An 18,959-nucleotide genomic window follows, 5' to 3' on the forward strand; every position below is an offset into this window, starting at 1 on the left:
ATGAGGGAAAATAAGTAAAAGTACCTACATAAATAATTTTTAAGGCACAATTTATTTATCATAGAATTACGATTTAGAACCAATACAAATTATAGAACATGCGTTAGGAAATGCATTAGGAAATACAGAAGTTATACCTTTTTCAGTTTCAAACATTTTAAGAATGAAAAAAAACTAATAAATCGAAAGTACACTTAAAAAATTCTTTAAATAAAAAAATGCTACTTAAATTAGTTTTAAAATAAAATTTAATCTGACGTTTATAGTATTCATGATTGATCATTTTTATTTCTTATTTTGAGCTTATTTTTGGCTTAAATTCTAAATGTATCAATACTGTCAATATCAGAAACCTTTTGCATACGTTTGCAAAAAAAATCATCATATTTACACTGTCAATAGTTCTATACGTCTGATATTTAGCGGTCGTTGTGTTAAAATATTTTGAAGGACAAATTTGATTATTTTCTTCTAAAAGAATTACTTGAAGTTAAAAAATATGAAGGTAATAAAGTCGCTTCTCCAATTGTAAAAATATTTATAATTTAACGTTGTTGGAACATGGCAATAAATTGCCATCTGCAGCCTAACTTTGAAATACATTAAAATTATCTCAAAAATTATTAAAACTTAATTTAGAAACAAATTACTTGAATTACTTGAAAAAAATTACTTTTATAATTTTACATAACAATCTTTTTACGTTGTGTTTCTTGGGCTTTTCTGAGATCTTTTTTGACCTACCTACTCTCAGTTTCATAACTCTTATTTCTTGCATTAAATTTTTAGACATTGTACTAGAGACGCGACAGAGTTTCGAAACAAAGTCTCCCGGTGAGCAAGTCGCTTTGGTTTTTTTGTTCATTATATTAGTAAAACATTTTTTTTTCTTTCAACAATATACCTTTACGTGCTTCCGTCATAATTTTTTTGGTTTTGAAATTAGTATTTTGATGGCATTTGTTGTCGTATAATAGAAAATCATTTTTCATTCAGTTGGTATAACAGTGACAAAATAAGATATCCGGGTTTAGGGGTCTGTGAATCTCAAGCGGGTTTTAGTATAATTATTTGAATAATGTCAAAGGCTGTGTATTAAGCTTTAGTAGAATTTTATTGCAGTTAGGTTGTAAAGACATCTAAGGACACATAAAAGTCTACGACGACAAGAATAATCCTTCAAATAAATATTTCTCTGGATATTATCACAGTTTTTTAATAAAAATTGACTTTTATCACACGTTAGAGTAGTACACAAGTGTTTTCCCTTCTGTTCGTCTTCTGCGCATTTATAAAAACCGTAAGTGCTAAACAAATGGTCTCGTCGACATTCCTTCTCAACTTTGCGGAATTCTCAATAAAATCGTCAGCTTTGATGAGTTTAGCCAGTTTCTGGCCACTTTTCTTGTCCACTATTCTCTCACTCTCAAGATCGCATTTTGTCGCTGGAAAAAAGACGATTAAATATTTAGATTTCTTCACTCCAAAACTAATACCAGCTAATATCAATTTCGCTCTAGGACAACATCTTCGTATTTCCGGCGCCCATTTTTCCTTGACGTTATCCCAGGAATTGGCGTCGTTCACTGCGTAACACAAGATGAATACGTCCGTCTGAAAAATGGCATGAGGAAAAATTTAAATAGGACTAGAGGGGGCTGTTTTACGTCTTTATAGGCCAGTTGTCGGAGTTTGTCGAATTCTTCTTGACCGGCTGTGTCTTGTAATATCATGGTGTACTCTTTGTTATTTATTGTTAAGTTCATTGAGTAGACGTCGAAGACGGTGGGGATGTAGCGTTCGTCGAATTTGCGGTCTTTGTAAACTATCAACATGCAGGTTTTGCCCGTGTCGCCGTCGCCGACGACGGTTATCCGGATTTGGTTCTTCATAGTCTAACAAAAACGCACTTATGACCCTCTCCAACACAGAGAACACATTTTTTTTCACAAAATTTATCTAATGATCCAAAACTGCGTTTTTAGTTACAGTTTACAGTGTAATGGAGAGATGTGAAACGAAATATGGCGAACGGTGACCTTTGACATCTGATACAATATAACCAATAAATTATTTCCAAAGCTAAAAAATGTGAACAAGCAAAATGCAAATGACTGTATAGAAGCTCGTTAACGAAATATATATACCCATAAAAACGCCATTTAGGAAATTTAATTTTGTTTGCAGTTTAGTTTCATTTTAACCGTCTCATTTATTTCCTTTTTATTAAAAAATTGCGAGTGCGTGAAATTGATTGATTAAATAATTTGTTAACTTACTTGTAAGCAGTCACTAAAACGTGCACAAAAATTGTTGATACCAACATTACAAAAAATAGCATTATTTTAAATCTTTTAGATAAGATAAAATCCAGTTGACAAAGGTGGATTGTGACTCACTGATAATAAAATCGTTTTAGATAAAACAAATTTTTTATTGAAAAAATAAAACACAGCCATTTTCAAGTAAAAGAAATTTAATTTATTGGATGATGCAAGACTTTTCTTTGGCAAACAACTTCAAAATCCTTTTCTTCAAATCCTCAATTCCGTCCAAAGTCTTCGCTGAGCATTCTGCGTAAAATAGAGCATTGATTTTTTTCTGAAATTTGATAATTTCGTCTCGATTTATGCAGGAATTGGTTTTGCGTAGATCTGATTTTGTACCAACGAGAACCACTGGTACATCTTTACAGTTTTGCAAGTCTGGTACCCAGACACTTTCCATATTTTCGAAAGAAACTGGATCGTCAACTGCGAAGCACAATAAAAAAAGGTTCGCCTGGAAAACTGACACTGAATATAGGAAAATTAAGTAGTTTCAAAGTTACATCTTTGTAGGAAAGATTCCTGATCATTGCGAATTCCTCCTGGCCTGCCGTATCGATAAACTTGAGTTGGAATTGTTTGCCGTTTACCGTTTGACACAACTCGAAATCATCATACCTGAAGAAAATTTTCGAAATTTTATAAAACCAAAATTCGTACTTACACATTAGGAATTTGTTCCTGAAATTTCTTGTCTTTGATCGCATTTAAAATACTCGTTTTGCCGACATATCCGTCGCCTATGATTACGATGTTTCTCTCCATTTGATTAATGAAAAGCTTTCCGTTTCATTTATTTGAATTAATTTCTCGACGAAACAACGAAACAAGCTGTAAAAGGCGATATTTTAAAAATTACGTTTCTTTTGATTTTAAGACACAATGTTTCGTAGGTCAATAAATTACAAACGACCATAAAACAATAGAGCTTTTCCAAGACCTATCTCCATTCTACTTGGAGATATTTATTTCTGGCCGTCATAAATCAGGAACGGCCGGGCTTGCAATTTAATAATAAATCAATTGCCTAATGAAAGATTTGGGCCATTTGAAGCCCGGTTATTTACCTAATTTGTCGACATTTCCATAAATAGATGCACGAACACTGTCAGATTTGGTTTTTTAGCTTATCTTTGTGTGATTTTTTTAATTTATTTAGAGAAAATAGTGAAGATAAAACATTTTTATCAATTTTAAATCAAAGAAGAAAGAGAGACATCTTTTAGGCGAGAGCTAAACTTGAGAAAAATAGCTCACTGTCCTACACTAAAATTCCTTTCTTGATTAATACAAATAACTATTAATTAGGGGTGTAACCAAAAAAGTACAATAACAAATTTGTGTAATTGAAAGCTTTAATTATTCACAAGCTTTCATAAATACAGCTAGAAAATCAATAATACCAAGTTTACAGGAAACTGTAGCGCGACATCTATAAATGTTAGCACAAACATTGACGTATTACAGCATTCTACATATTAAGCTACTACAGTTTTTGTATCGAACAAAATGATTGTAGATATCTCACGAAAAAAAAGTTTTCTATCGTTGAGCCCTTTTCCTCAATTCCTCCTTATTGTATTTATTTCGGTTAGTGTAGGGTAGGTACAGTGGCTGTATTATATAGTCACTGTACGAAATAAAAATAAGCTTTTATGCTTTTTATGCGTTTTCCTTTACTTATGCTTTGTTCACTTATTTGTTATTATGCTTTGTGTTCTTTATTTTTTTTATTCAACTATAAATACAAAATAATTTTGCCTGATTTTATTCTGGGCGAGGTTAACCCTCACAACTCCTCACTGCTGACTTTAGATATTAAGCTAAGTGAAAATTTAGCTTGTATTGCTAATTTCGCTAATTTTGAAAATTTGAAAAATTCAAATATAAAGTGTGAAATTAAGATGTCAAAACTTTATTAATAATGTTAAATGCCTTTCTTTTTTATTTTTTTTACTTCCAGCAGTGTAGGTAGGTTGATTTAGTGCGTTTGAAAGTTTTATCAATACGTCATTATGGTAATATATTAGAAAAGTTCATCGCACTGCGCTCTGGGTTTTCCCGTTGGCGCCGATTTTCTCAAAACCCAAAATATTGACTTTTCCCTTAATCAAAAATGTGTTTAAAGTGGTCAGCTTTAAGTTAGTTGCGTCAAAAGGTCCAACATCAAACCTAATCTCTGTTTCACCTTAAATACGGTAAACCACCCGAACTTGTACGTAGATAACAGCCATTTAATCCTTGTTAGGCGTCCGGAATAGGGTGGAACTGTGTGACTAGTCCTAGAGGAGCGTCAGTGCGTGTCGAATGTAAATCCTTTAACACCGGAAGCGCTTAATACCTACCAACCCATTCGTTCATATTAGCCTTATTCAAATCGTAATTAATCTCACCGGAAAGGGAATTTGCAAAGAAAAGCGTCGCGTATAAATTTTTACGAGAGGATATCCGTTCAACAGCTCCCAGAATTTGTTTTTTATTTATACGGATCGAGATAAGGAGGGTAAAACGGATAAGTACACGACTTCGATCTCGGGTAAACATATTATGAAAATATGGAGCGTGAAAAATGAAAATCGCCGGTTAAACGGACGAGATAAGGCTAGGATTTGAATTCGACCGAATATTGGCAACGTCTACGAATAAAAAACCATCAATCATGTCGTCAGCGCTTCAATCAAATTTTTAACGTAAAAAATGGGGCCAGGATTCGGAGATTACGCTAGGCTCATCTGGATTTTAGGGGCAAAAGTGAACGCAGATTTAGTGTTTAAACGTTAAAACGGCAATTTTATTTCGTAATAAACTACACTGGTCGCCAAAATTAACCAGACAACTAAAATTTTACGATTTTTTACATTTAAATATTTTTGTTATTTTTTGTCGGATTTCCACGAATTTTTGTCCGGGTAAAAAAACGAACTTGCAGAATATTGTAATTTAATTCAATAACGTTTCTAGTTTTGTCTTGTAAATGTTATACCTAAAAGACGAGAGCACTATTTTTTTATTTTTTTATACTGAGCTGTAGTGTGCAACAGAGAATTAAATTTTTACTTATTTCAGATTATTGACCGTTCTTTTTTGAATGAGGATCAATTTCACCACAAGAGCACAATTACGTCTTTGAGCACAAAAAAATTAAAAAACTTGGAACTTCAAAGAATTACAACAAGTAAAACGGTTAATTATTGGAAACTTCCAAGCGCTTATTTTGATGTTTTCATACATTCGGCCTATTTAATACGAACATTTACTGAATTTGGAAATGTAATGGTTTTTTAAAGGTTTATATCCCTCATGTCTCAAAAATTAAAATTATGAGAAATGAGAAAAGAATGAACAATAATCTGAAATCAGTAAAAACTTAAGTTAAGTCTCTGTTGCACACCACAGCTCAGTATATAAATAAGTAAAAAAACAGCACATTTGTCTTTTGGGTATCACATTTAGAAGACACAACTAGAAATGTTATTGAATTAAATTACAATGATCTACAAAGTTTTTTCTTTAAGCCAAACAAAAATTCGTCGAAATCCGACAAAGAATAACAAAAATACTGCAATGTGAAAAATCGCAAAATTTTAATTGTCCGGTTAATTTTGGCGGCCAGTGTATAATACTTTTAGTGATTTTTTTAATGTTTCAGTTATAGCGAATTCTAACACTAAAAAGTTGATTTTTTTCTTTGGGACTCAACTTTGTTGTTCCGCCACTGCTAGTGGTAAAGCGGTTTGTCGCTTATTCGTGTTTAGTAATTTTTTCTTTGATTGTGGCACTTCTTCGACTCATTAATCTTTCTCGGACTTGTTTGCTGAGGCTTCCAAATATAGTCTAATTAAGAATCCATCTCTCAATTAAAAGTTTCGATTAAAGACTTGTCGATTCCTTACAAATATCGAAGAACCTACCTTGACCTGCCACACATGCATCTTGTATAGATTCCGATGCTACCCATGAAGATCGCTGTCAGAGATAATGGCGAAAAATGCCACTTCTTGTACCAAATGCCATTCTAGTTGCCGGAGTTTATTCGTTCTTTTCGTGTTTGTTATCCCAGTTGCCAAGTTTCCCACCAATAATTCCACACTGTTTGACATGTAATTGCAATGTAAGCGATCTCGAGCTCGTTCTTAATGTTTATGGAATTACTTGTAGCCTCCTGTCAATGCTAATTTCGCTGCGTGCTACCCGCATTAGGCATAAAACGCTCCTCTCTCATCTTAATACGCCCAGTTCTTAAACATTCCTGATTGGCGATTTTTTCCTCTTGCAAGCACCAAAATAGCAAACACCGAATTAACTCCGGCTTTAGTGCCATGTAAATTAATTTTTGTTGGTCAATATGATCGCAATAAAATTGAACATAAACCCGGTAATTATTTTTAACGGGATTATCCTTTCAGGTCGCGGTTTCAAATCTCCCGTATTAACTTTCACGACATTTTTCTCCTCGACGACAAACAAAAACTTCCGCAAAGTTGAGAAGTGACGAAAAAAATACTTAATCGATCATCACTGAACAGATTGATCGGACATCAATCTTTTATATCGGTGTCAAAAGCCGACACTATTCAGAGGCTGAACTGAGGTCAGATATTATATGGCACGAGCTTCACACAAAAACAATAATTTATGCAAGATGTTCGCTTTGATGAGGCATGCATCAGAAATGCCTCACGAGAAATTCCGCGCAAGAGTGAGTCCAGGGAATTCGAAAAATCGGCGCCAACGCAAGGCGAAAAATGCACCATTTCCTCAGACTGATTTATCCTCGCCATCCACCCTGTAACTCATTCGGAATCAGATTAGGGCGGAGTCCAACAACCACTATTTAATTTTGTATTAATTGCAAGTAAATCTCTAATTAATTCCTCGTCGGGAAAAAATTTAGCAAAATTCGTATATGTAAATCTTACATCACGTCTGACGCGAAAATTAAAGACCACACGAGAAAATTCGCAACGACCTAATGTGAGGATTTTTGCATAATTACATACATTACATTAAATTACACCGCAGATAAAAACGCGATTCAGTTTTCAATTTATCTCCTCGCTCAAATTTGGACAAATGATAATTCGGCTATCCCGCTGGTTTAATTTCAAAATGAGCAACGACCACAATAGAAAAATAGATTTGAAATTCAAACATATGATTATGATTAATTTTCTACGCTTATATAGAGTCGAGTAAACAACATACTGGCCGAATTATGAAAAATAACCGGCCATATTTAGAATTCCACGACTAAATATGGCAAAGCGACTCATCGGGACGCAGATTTTCGTTTCGGGTTATTATCAGAAGTAATTGATAAATAATCAGGGGCCATCCGCGCCGAAAGAGAAGAGAGATTTATTACTTAAAATAACGGAACGAATTTTTATAATAATACAGTTAAAACAAAAATAATTTGTAATTCCTCTTTGGCTTCTCTAAGTATCAGCCATGGATTTATTTCTCTCCACGGTTTCAGTATTAGCCTCTGAAAATTGTCGGTGCTCATAATTTTGTCTTTAAAAACCTTTGTCCTCTTTGATAGAGACTTTTTCAACAATTTTTTACTTCCAGTCGAGCGGAGTACCTTTCGTACTCCTAAAAAACCAACAAAATAAAACTTTCTTTATGTTGACATGCTGAAAATCTCAAATTTCTTGAAGTTGCAGATTAAATGTTAAATTTTTTTTAGCAGGGGACAGAACTATGAACACTACTGAGATCTGACTGTGCAAATTAAAAAACAAGAAATGGTTTTATAAAAAAAATATTACAATTGGCAACAAGACGTACTCAGTAACTTTAGCTCATCTATTTTTAATAATATGTAGAGATTGTATTTATCGAAAAATGATTGAAATATGAAATAAAGGTTTTGTACTAAATTCTAAGATTCAAAAAAAAATTCAAACACTTTGTGTTTCTATCTTGAGATTTTTTTTATTTTTTTAAATACCTGTACGAGTATATTATTCTTGTCAGAGTGAAATAATAAAATGCTAAATTTGAAATAAAATGTTGTTATTTTTTCTAATTTAGGTATAGGAAGTCCTAGAACTCGCAAATCAGAGAAAAATGCCAAGTAAAATGCCAAGAACACGAAAAATTGTTTAAAACATTGTATTTTTTTTTCAATTATTATAAAGGTATACAAAAATTTTGTCAATAAAAGCCACCAATAATGTTAAACATAATTTCCTTCATAATTTTATAATTCTTATGACCTAAATTTTTTAATATTGTTTCCATGTTCCTGATGTCTTATTCTACTTGGCATTTTTCTCTGATAGGCGAGTTCTGGGACACCTGTATCTCCCTCCAATATAACTTTCTTGATCTCAAAAATAGATTTATTGAGTATCGGATGTTTTCGTAAGTAATTGGACGTAATGAATCTTTTAATGGCCAAGTTTTATAAAATTAATTTCTTTTAATCCCGATTTAAATCGCTGGCAATAATTGATGCAAGAATTGTTGTTACGAGTATAAATCAAGATTAAAAATGACAATTTTTTCTAAAACTCAGTTTATGAATTCTTTTTGAAAATGCACAAAACTTGCTTAAAATTTTTGCGGAAGTTTAAAATGTTTTTACTGAGGCTCGAGATAGGTCTACATTAGCAAATGAGTTGTCCCAAACTGAAGCTTTTTGTAAATAACTAATTAGCGAAATCTCATAAAACAACACTAAATTTTAAATTATTTTAATTTTACTAGCCAACACGCATTTTGTTACTGAGAAGAAAACAGTTATTTTTTGTTAAATTGTATGTGCTAAACTCAAAAATGATAAAGAAAATTCCATAGCACGTCAGATTTTAAAGTTAGGCATTCTAAGATATCACCTGTAAGAATGTTCGAAAAATCGCCGAAAAACGAAACACTTAAAATTCATTTTCTCCATTCTCATTTAAATTTTTTTCCCCCAAACTTGGGTGCCGTTAGTGACGAACAAGAGGAAGGTTCCAACAGGATGTATTGTCGATGGAAAAAAGGTACCAAGGGAGATGGGATCCAGCTATGATGAGAGATTACTGCTGGTTCCTGATAAGGGAAGTTAAAACACCCTACAAAAGAAAGTCAGCTTTTGCAAAAAACTCCTCTACATCAGATTTATGTCGTCTATTTGAAATGAACAACTTTTACGATAAAATTTGAGAAAACTATTTTCCTGTAACTTAAAATCTCTACGTGATGGAGAATTTTTCGTATCAAATTCGTAATTAGGGATGTTAATGTACCCTGATTCACGTGTCAATAGATCAATCACATTAAAAAAAATTGTTGGGTAGTGATTTTTTTAATGCAGAGGTATTTTTAAAAAATCTATATCCTAAGCAGTTTTCAGATAAATAGAAAAAAAGGTATATCGACTTTCCTAAGACATTAAATTTCGAACAATTTTTTTGTGACTCAGAGAAAGAAACTTGGTGGGGGCAAAACACAGAGGATGATGGAACAATAATAATCCTGAAAGTAAGAAATTTTAGTGTTGCAAAATGAAGAAGGGTTCTTTTTTATTCAAGGAAAGTATAACAACGTCTAATGTTTACACAAAGAACCACTTTTTAAATACATTAATGAAATAAAGTTCTCCTTCTGTCGACGCCAGATGTTTATATAATGTCAACGAGATAATAAATATTTCACCTTTGGTTGTGAAACAATTTCTTATCATAACTGATGAGGGAACACTGGGACTAGACGTTTCAAATATTTCAGTTTCTGAGTAAATCGTAACTGGTCCAAGGTTTAGCATGCGTTTGAGGCGTTTGCTCTCGCGGTATGGTAATGTCGAATGGATAAATAGCCTCAATTAAGATCAAACGACGTCGGTGATGTAGACACATTAGCAGTCGCAAACGCGGCCGTATCAATGCAAAACAAATTACCGTTCTACTTAGCGATATTTATATCGTGTGTGTTCGGTGTAAAATTCAAAAAGAGAATCGGAAACGTTTTATTATAACGTTTTGTCTGATCGGTGCCAAATTAGGAATCGATCGTAGAAGGCTACAACGAGTAATAGTTCCGTGCTTAGACAATCGAATTTCCTGTTTTAGTAAAAAAGCTCGTCGTTGGATTAATTAAACGCCGGCAAAGCGTCTTTTTGGCGATGAGGAATGCGAGACAAAAGGTTGTTGATTCTTTGGATCAGGTTTCGTGTATAAATATTTCATGTAAAATCAAAATTCAAAAATATGCAGTCCCCCGCTATGCAGAAAGACAAACAAATGTATAGCTGGGGGAAAATGGCGGCGGGTTTATTGCTTTTTTTGTAAAGGGAAAGGTGTGCTGAGATTCTGGGTTTATATAAATTGACCGGAATGCCTATTGTTGACTTCATTATATGTTAAGGCCGCACGTAATTCATTTCAATTCCAAATGTTGAATGTCGTGTCACTTGTGGCAAAGATAATGAATTTATGCAATAGTTTATTCATAAATTATTACCATTTTACGGACGATCGTAAAGGCCGAATCCGTTATGTCTGCACTTTAATACCATCGTTTATCTCCAGTCGTATTCATGCTTCAACGAGACTTTGTTACACATTCCTTCATTCAGCAATCATTCCTTCACGACGAGATATATTGCAACGGGGCACCTGAACGAAACAAAATTTTTCATTGGGTATTGATAATGACAAAATACTGAAAATTTCTTGCAACGATTTCTTCTAACGAGCAAGGCCAAGTTCTCGGTAATCAATCTAAAATTATCGATCTTCCTGAATAGCAACGTCGATAACGTTCCATTGAGTCTCTAGTTTATGTCGCCATTAAAAAATGTTAAACATTCATGAAAAATGGCCACAATTCCTGCAAAAAATTCCTCGTCCAGTTTCACTCTTATAATTGCTAAAGATCAGCTCTTAACTTTTACGACATTGCATCGTAAAAATCTCAACACACGTGATTGAAAATTTAGTGGCATCTTTATGTTTGGGGTTTGGGCCTTTACGGGTTGCATGTAAATGAAATTTTCGAAGGGTTATTAATCGGCCGCACAATCTCCAATTGGCTATATTTAGAAGAAACGAAAACAGAAGTTATTGCCCGAATTTCGCTTTCGATTAAAAGCGAACGGAAAGCCATCAAATTATTTTTAATTCGTTAGTGAAGACAGTAAAACGTCCCGATAAAAGCTGAATTACGAGTAATGGCGGATTAAGGTAATAAATTTGGGAATGTCTGCGACATTTCATGAGTTTATCTACTCCAAAGTTTTATTTTGAACGATTAGTTCCATCGGCAATATTGCTCCCATCCCCCGGAGACGGATCTAGGACTCGAATATATCACCGGGAATTTACATCCTAGCCATGCATCAACATTAATTTCGCATTTGGATTGTATCGCGAAAACGAGTTTGCAAAAAAAGATTCATAACCGGATCAACATTGTTTTTTACTAATTGAGCGATTCCGGAAACCGACCTTTAATTTGCGAACGAGCCGACGCATACATCAAGACTCCTGTCGAAGGAAAAATTGCCAACGACGGTACTAAATCGCCTCTGGAGCGGACGGTACTCGCATTCTTATTAAGCAGAACCCCGGCGAGAACGAGTATTGTCATTATTGTCCGGAGCGGAAAGCTGACACTTACGCAAAATGGGGTAAACGCGGTCAAGTTCAAGCACGTCTTCAAGTTCAAAAATTATAGCCGTCATTACACGAAAGAAGTGTTCTTTTTTCCTGTAACAATAACGGGAGACAATAAGAACAACGTACGCTGACGGTTGTAAAATATTACTACTTAATTGACACGAACAAGAGAAATAAATCCTCGAGCGATTTATTATCCGCAAACTGAGTCTGCACATCTACATGATTTATATAAATGAACAGCGCCTGTCGAACCAAACGCAAAAAGATGTTTTTGACAACAATGGATCATTTAGGGGCATTGTGGTGCTTCTGGCGTGATTATTTCGATCGGATTTAATTTTATACCAACGAAAGACAAATTGGATGCCACTATAAATAATCCTAGACAAGTTAATTAAATTGTCAGAATGTTTAAATTATTGCAAAAAAAAAATCAATAAACGAGTGAATAAGTGAATATCATTAGAAAATCGAACTGTGGTTTCACTCCTCCCGGCATTAACCGATTGTGATTACAGTAATTAAAATTGATTAGTTGCAATTTTTCGTGTGATAGATTTTAGTTAAATCAGATCGCAAAAATATCGCATCAAATCGGTTAACTCTTCAATTCAAAAACAATATTGGCGCCAGATTGAGATTTCCTGGTTAAGGCGCCGCTATATTTCCATTACAAAAGCACAAGAGATGCTCTAAATAGATAATTTTAATTCATATCCTTTCGGTGCAAGTCAAGCTGTCAATTTGTGACGTGTTAATCGACACTAAACTGGTGAAAAAACAGGCGATGCACATTTGCTCCTGTCATTAGTGAGGCTCTTTGAGGATGAGCGCCGATTGACTTACTCTAATCATGTGTAAGTGCTGATAACGGGATGCTGAAAATGCAATTCACGAGAAACATCTTGAAAAAGAAGTAATTTTTGCTGCTAAAATTTTTTTGTAATTTGGTTGACATAGATAGTTATTTTCAAAACAGGTCTAAGTTTGGGTATTTTTTTCAGAAAGTGAAAGTAAGCAAAGTTTTACCATGAAAAACTGATAGCACAAAAACTACTTGTATTTTGATCGACTTTATTTTTCTATTTGCGGTATTTTGAATATGGTCTTTCGGTTTATTTTTGTTTTATTCTCATTCTTACGACTTTACATTTTTATCAAATTTTTAATGATTTTTTGTTTTACTTAGTTTGTATACTTTTAACTGCATTATTGCGTCCTTTATTTAGAATTTTACGCATTTATGTTTACGAACTTACCTTTTTTTGTTTATATTACTTACTTTGTGTTTTAAAGTTCATTAAATTTAAAAATAATACATGTTTTTACATTGTTCCTAACTCTTTATGATTTCTTTCTTCTTTCCGTCTAACTCTTCAGTCTCCTTTAGATGTTTTTTTCTTCGTTTTTTTCTTACGTCGTTAGAAATATTAATATGAATAGAAATATTAATATTATTAGAAACAGAAAAATTGCAGACTCAAATTCAAACCGAGGTCGCCTCCTCTTTTTGATGTACCTACATTTTTTTCTACATTATTGTTGGGAACAAATTAAATGCATAGTGTATTATTTAAACGACAAGTATTTTTGATCAGTTATAATAATAAATACACAGTAAAAATAATAAATGCACAGTAAAGGCAATGAATGAATACCTAGCAAAACTAATTAATTTAATATTCACACATTTACAAACAAAATGTTTCCGGACAAAATTGGAATATCGCAAAGCGTTCAAAAACAAAATTGTGGTATCAGGAGCACAGCAGTGCAAAGATTGGCGTACGCTTATTAGACTAATTACCATTTGTGCAGTTTCCAGCCCTTGCTATTATAAAATCATTCTTGCGCAGACCCTTGCTAATACATATACCACCCTCCAATAATAGTAAATATTCAATTATATAAAAATAAGTACCAATAATAAATAACATTCTTGCGCAAGAGCCATACATTGTTATCTAACCAAGACTGAAAATTTCTTAAATTTTATGTTATTTACTGTGCAATTTGGATTTTTTTACTGAACAAATTACAATAAAATACTATAAGTGCCTTACTTAACATTTGTTATTTTTACTGTGCAAAAATTAATTAAATACTGATCATTTATCATTTTATACTGATCAAAATTGCTCTATTATTGCCCAATATTTTTACGTGTCTAGTACAAATTTTAGATAAGATTAATAAATTTTTGGTTTTTATGTGTGATATTTTTGGAAAATAGATTTAATTTGCTGTTTTAATTTTTTTTAATTGTCGTTTTGCAATTAATAGTTATAGTGTTTATTTAAATTTAGCGTCATAGTTGGCGGTGATATGAGTGTGTTGTGAATGGACAACAATTTTTAATACGCCTGGCGAAGTGTCAAAGGTCAGATTAATAACTTGCAATACGATGGTGTGTTCACAATCAGACTTTCATGGATAGCATTGACACCAAATTTTAAAAAAACACCTGTTAAAGCAAAAAATTGTAAGATCCCAAAATCTTAGTTACTCGGATTTGCGATTTTTCAATTCCAATTACATTTGACTTCCAGGTTTTGTATCCAAAATTAGCAAAAGAGGTAGCAAAACTTTCAACAAAAAAATACTATTTGTGGTCATTGTCTTTATCAATTTGTTTTAAAGCTATACTATCTTATAGATTTTGACGCAGTGACTAATTTGTAATCGCAGTTTACAAATTGTCGAAACTTTCAAAACCTTAGATGTGTTTTTCTTAGAAATTATAAATTTTATGATGAAAATCAAAAAATCTTCGGATTCTGAATTCGATCAGGTTCAGAGATATAGAAAGTTTTACAATAATAAATTTTTAACTCAATATAATTTGGTCCTAGGACAAAACGGTTTGCACTCACTTTACATGATATATTAGTTTGGATTAGATTACATTTTATTTTTTTTATTTTTTAAGGTACTCTATTTGAAATTACCTGGTCCCAAGGTGTGAAAAATGTCTCGCATCAACACCATGGCGATAAAATTCTGGCCATTTCGCTTGCTATCACTGCATGTAAATGTTTGTTTTTGTAATAAATACACCAAGTGTTCAAGTTTTTCTTAAACTGAGATAATCCCATCCCACTCGTCATATCCGCCTCGCTTTTCTAAAAAATCGGCCACATTAAAACGTAGAGTTTATCTGTGGTCGTTTAAAAATAATCCTGCAAAGTGGTTGTGACAGAAATCGGGATTCGTATCGTGTCCATTTATTAATCCCACGAGACGAGTGTCGAGCATCGCCCCTCGCATCCGATCAATTACCGGCAATTAGCAAAAATACCTGTCCAGAGGGTCGTTAACACCACCAAATCGGATTTTATTGTAATGTGTCGAGTACAGGCCATCTCGCAAGAAGCGAGCATTTGTTTACAACTCGGAAAGCCTCTGCACGAGACAGTTTATCGGCAAACCGAGTCGTTGTGTGCAAATAAAATCGGCTCGGAAACACGAGTATGTTCATGCACGGCATAAATTCGAAGCCATTGCCTATAAAAATACCTGGATTTTTTCGCTAATTTTAATCGTCACGCAAGGGGAGAAAAACACGTCAAGGCGAAGACGCCAATTAAGATTGCTTTCCCATAAATTAAAACATTAGTTCTATAAAGATATCAATACAGCAATTAAAGTTTAATTAAGTCATAAATTAACTTTCTTTGGTACACACTTTATAAAATTGATAATTTTATGGAGACAATTGTTACATTATGTGGGAACTGTTAAGTACAAACGAGAAAGAAATGATTTAGAGACGAAGGGGTCTCGGGGGACTTGAGCAAGACTGTAATTTCCTTTTCGCGATGTTGACTCTTTATATTCTTCCGAGACTAGTCGTATGGATGTAGTACTTGCATACTTCTTATAATCCATTAGTTCACTGACGTTCTTTCCATACCACACAAACCTGAAATTTTTAAGATTGTGCTTGCAAACGACCCATTGTTTATGCATATTTTCCAAGATTTTTACAACAAAAAAAAGAACGAAACAATCGTCCGAAGGAGTAACAGTTTGAATTGAAAATCTTGCAAAAATCGCTTAATCTCGCCGCTCCTGCTTCGTAATTTACGAGAGCTGATCTAAATATAAAAACCGGCATTAATTCGTTGAATTAAGCTACAAAAATGGACTAAAAAACGCGATTTCTGCAAATTTTCTAAATCATCGGACTCCGGTACGATTTATACCATCAGTAGCCAATAATTACGCAAGCGTCAAGTGAAGAACGTCCAGCAGGGCGCATCTGGCAGCATCTCGTCCTTCTGCGACGTTAACAACATTCAGTATTCCTGCTGCCGTGTCCGAGTGGGCCGCACCAGAGTCCTGCTTGGGACGTTTAGCACGCGCTGAACGAAAGCTCCACGTGTGTCGGTGGTGATGTGAGTGAAAGAATGAGACGTGGCCGCGAATTAATGCACCCCTCACTGATTTTTTCACCAAATGGGAAATTTATTGAATGCCGATTTGGCGAATTCGGAATTGGAACGGTCGGCAGATTTTATTTATAACCATTAAAATAGAAGAGGCTTTTATTTTGATAGATTTGGTAAGGTGGAGCGGATTTGAAAGCGAAAGGGCATTAGGGAAATGGGAAAAGCTGCCAAACAAGGAACAAAGTTTCTGTTTTCATTTAGTTGGCGAAAATTTGATGAAGAAATTAAATAAACAAGTTGTTTAGTTTTTCATAAACAAATTAAGTATTATTAAAGTAGAAAGTGGCTTCAATTTATTTATGAACTATCTACATACGTATTTTCACTATCTCTTTACAGATTTTCTGCAAAATGTTAGTTTACTCACAAAAAATAAAATTTCAATATTAATGAGTAAATGCACAGCCTATTTCAATAAATTTTAATATTGGTACTTTTTTACTGTTAGCAATAAGCAAAAAAGACTCATTTTTTATTATTTTTTATTAATTGAATTCTAATAGTAATCATAAATGTGGAAATTAAATTCACTTTTCCATGAAAGCTGTGACAAATTTGCGCAAAAAGAGTGCGTTTTCCCTGAAGAAAAATCCGGCTTTTAGTCCATTTTTCTTATGAAATAAACATGGCACAAAATGCGTATCTGTGATTTTATCACATTTATACATCTATACATTTATGATTATGTCGTGGACCCTTATTTTATGGAATTTTGTTGCTTTGCATATATCTCCGATTTCTCCAAGATGTATCTCGTAAATTCTCTTTCCCCATGTTTATGTCTTATTTAGTGAATTTGTGGCACCCTAACGTCAAATTTATATCACTATTATTATAATTCATTTTAAATGTCGATCGTCTCATAAATTTTCCTCTTATGAACTCGAGTTACAATCTTTGAAACGTCATAATATAATTTAGTGTCCAATATAATTTCATATCTTGCAACCTAATGAAAATAATTGCACATTCTTGGAGTGTCTTAGAAGTTTTCGCCTATAACTGGAGGTATTTACAAGCAATATTAACATTAATATCGACTAGGCACAATAGTGAAAAAATCAAACAAACGGAGCGGAGAAAATAATTTCTGCTACGCGGAAATCGGGAAGCCATAAATTGTAAACCAAAAAAAAAAATGCTGGAGCAATATTGTTTTAGGCCGAAATGGAATTTATTAATTTAAATTATGAACTTTTTGTGGTAGCTGTAAGGAAACTGGTTATAAATTATTTTGATGGAGCTTTGCTTCTATTACTTATTGAAATATATTTATCCGGCCAATTAAAATAATTAAGATATTTATGAAATGTTTCATTCTTTTTGTCACTGGAAACGCAAGGTAATATTTTAATAAGAAAACCATACGTAAGTGTCTTATTTTGATTCAAAAATATGCAAAAAAGGAGTCTCATTAATTAATAAAGAGACATAATTAGTCTTGCTAATAACTTTATTCACTTTTATTAAGATGTTCTTCCAATGCAGTAGACCTTAAGTGTTATTCCTGAAGTGCCATTGAGTAATAATTCTTCCATTCTCCCCAACTTAGGAATTTTCCATTATCCCAGATAAAGCCATCAAGCATGAATTAATGTTATTTTACTTCTACTCTTTTAATCCGATATATTCCCAAAATCTTTTTTTTTTCAGAGTTGAAAAGAAACTAAAAATTTCAATTTATTTACATCCAGGTCGAAAGCAAATTACTCAAACGAGATTGCGATATTATGGAATTTTTATTCCAGGTGATTGAACCTGAAAATAATAAACTGTTATAATAACAAAACGCTCTAAATTTAACGCTTCTATTCACTAATTTTGTTGGCCCCGATTGCGCTGTCAAAGGACTAAATAAATTTTTGTATTATATCCTGAGCGAAAGCATGAAATTGTCGGCACCTCTGAAAAATTCAAATGACTTTTTTTCCTAGTTCAACCCTCGCAAGAATTCAGGGAGTTGGGTTAGCAACCCCGTTTGCATTCGGACTAATTTCTCTTTTCATGGATACACTACCGAATTTGTTAAATCGTGTAAAGTTTTCCTTGCGAGAGAATTGGAGTGTTAAGACCGTGTTTGATAAAGTAAATAAGTAAAAATGAATTCGAGTGAAACGGTGATGACGTACCTACATCGGGGAAGAGATAAGAGGGAGATAAAAAATATTTTTGTTAAAAAATGCAAATTTACGTTGAGATTTAAGTCCAACTTCGTATTCGAATTTCTCGGACAAATTTTACAAAATATGTTGTTAATTCCTAAATCCTAAATTGTCAACAAATGTCAGCCTATTTCGCCCGGAATCGACTGAAAATCAACAAAACAAATATTAAAAAACTAATTGTCTAATCTTAAATGTCTCGTAGTTAGGAATTTTTGTCATCCATTTTTTTTAATTATTAAAGAGTACATTTAAAAGTTCGAAAATTTTGACCTCTACAAAAAACGCTTTAAATAATGAATAATTATTATTTAAATTAATTATAGTACATCTGAAATAATCATAAACTTGGTTGCAAAACTTGTAATCCATTCAGAAGAAAATTAAATTTTCACTTGTGACATT

General features: G+C 33.0%; 3 protein-coding genes across 11 annotated transcripts in view; 1 reads left to right on the top strand and 2 right to left on the bottom strand.

Annotated features, from left to right (window-relative positions):
- LOC123008178 (monocarboxylate transporter 12-like) overlaps positions 1-18,959 on the top strand; it is a 67,307-nt gene that overhangs the window by 15,014 nt on the left and 33,334 nt on the right. For 4 of the 7 annotated variants that reach the window (XM_044403849.1, XM_044403848.1, XM_044403852.1 and 1 more), the window contains exon 1: positions 16,269-16,505. The exons of 2 other annotated variants lie outside the window; for them this stretch is intronic. The gene's annotated coding sequence lies outside the window, so the exon portion shown is untranslated. Of the gene's footprint in view, positions 1-16,268; positions 16,506-18,959 lie in introns of those variants that run through there. One more of the 7 variants, XM_044403850.1, reaches the window with a different exon arrangement.
- Positions 1,078-2,395, bottom strand: LOC123008180 (ras-like GTP-binding protein RhoL). Of its 3 annotated transcripts, XM_044403853.1 has the most exons (5): positions 2,280-2,301; positions 2,148-2,219; positions 1,668-2,082; positions 1,497-1,614; positions 1,078-1,445 (listed from the first exon to the last, which is right to left on the bottom strand). In XM_044403853.1, the coding sequence occupies exons 3-5, from the start codon at positions 1,890-1,892 to the stop codon at positions 1,243-1,245; spliced, it is 546 nt and encodes a 181-aa protein (XP_044259788.1). In that variant the 5' UTR covers positions 1,893-2,082; positions 2,148-2,219; positions 2,280-2,301; the 3' UTR covers positions 1,078-1,242. The 3 variants fall into 3 exon arrangements, with proteins under 3 accessions (XP_044259788.1, XP_044259790.1, XP_044259789.1); XM_044403855.1 differs by lacking the exon at positions 2,148-2,219 and having other exon boundaries at positions 1,668-1,895; positions 2,280-2,395; XM_044403854.1 differs by lacking the exon at positions 2,280-2,301 and having other exon boundaries at positions 1,668-2,202.
- LOC123008181 (ras-like GTP-binding protein RHO) lies at positions 2,421-3,523 on the bottom strand. The gene is made up of 4 exons (XM_044403857.1): positions 3,395-3,523; positions 2,992-3,158; positions 2,831-2,945; positions 2,421-2,781 (listed from the first exon to the last, which is right to left on the bottom strand). Exons 2-4 carry the CDS (start codon positions 3,090-3,092, stop codon positions 2,482-2,484), a joined length of 516 nt encoding a protein of 171 aa, XP_044259792.1. The 5' UTR covers positions 3,093-3,158; positions 3,395-3,523; the 3' UTR covers positions 2,421-2,481.

The sequence above is a fragment of the Tribolium madens genome, unplaced genomic scaffold, assembly GCF_015345945.1.
Source record: "Tribolium madens isolate multiple individuals breed KSU strain unplaced genomic scaffold, Tmad_KSU_1.1 Scaffold_3;HRSCAF=73;Tcas5.2_LG2, whole genome shotgun sequence".
Lineage (NCBI taxonomy): Eukaryota > Metazoa > Arthropoda > Insecta > Coleoptera > Tenebrionidae > Tribolium > Tribolium madens.

Bases quoted from the DNA above. Each gene is read 5' to 3' on its own strand.
- LOC123008181 (XM_044403857.1), bottom strand. From the start codon at position 3,092: ATGGAGAGAAACATCGTAATCATAGGCGACGGATATGTCGGCAAAACG. The intron at 2,946-2,991 runs GTAAGTACGAAT...AATTTTCTTCAG, and splicing joins CAGGAACAAATTCCTAATGT to GTATGATGATTTCGAGTTGT. The intron at 2,782-2,830 runs GTAACTTTGAAA...TCAGTTTTCCAG, and splicing joins GGAATCTTTCCTACAAAGAT to GCGAACCTTTTTTTATTGTG.
- LOC123008180 (XM_044403855.1), bottom strand. From the start codon at position 1,892: ATGAAGAACCAAATCCGGATAACCGTCGTCGGCGACGGCGACACGGGC. The intron at 1,615-1,667 runs GTAAAACAGCCC...GCCATTTTTCAG, and splicing joins GACAACTGGCCTATAAAGAC to ACGGACGTATTCATCTTGTG. The intron at 1,446-1,496 runs GTATTAGTTTTG...TCTTTTTTCCAG, and splicing joins AGCGAAATTGATATTAGCTG to CGACAAAATGCGATCTTGAG.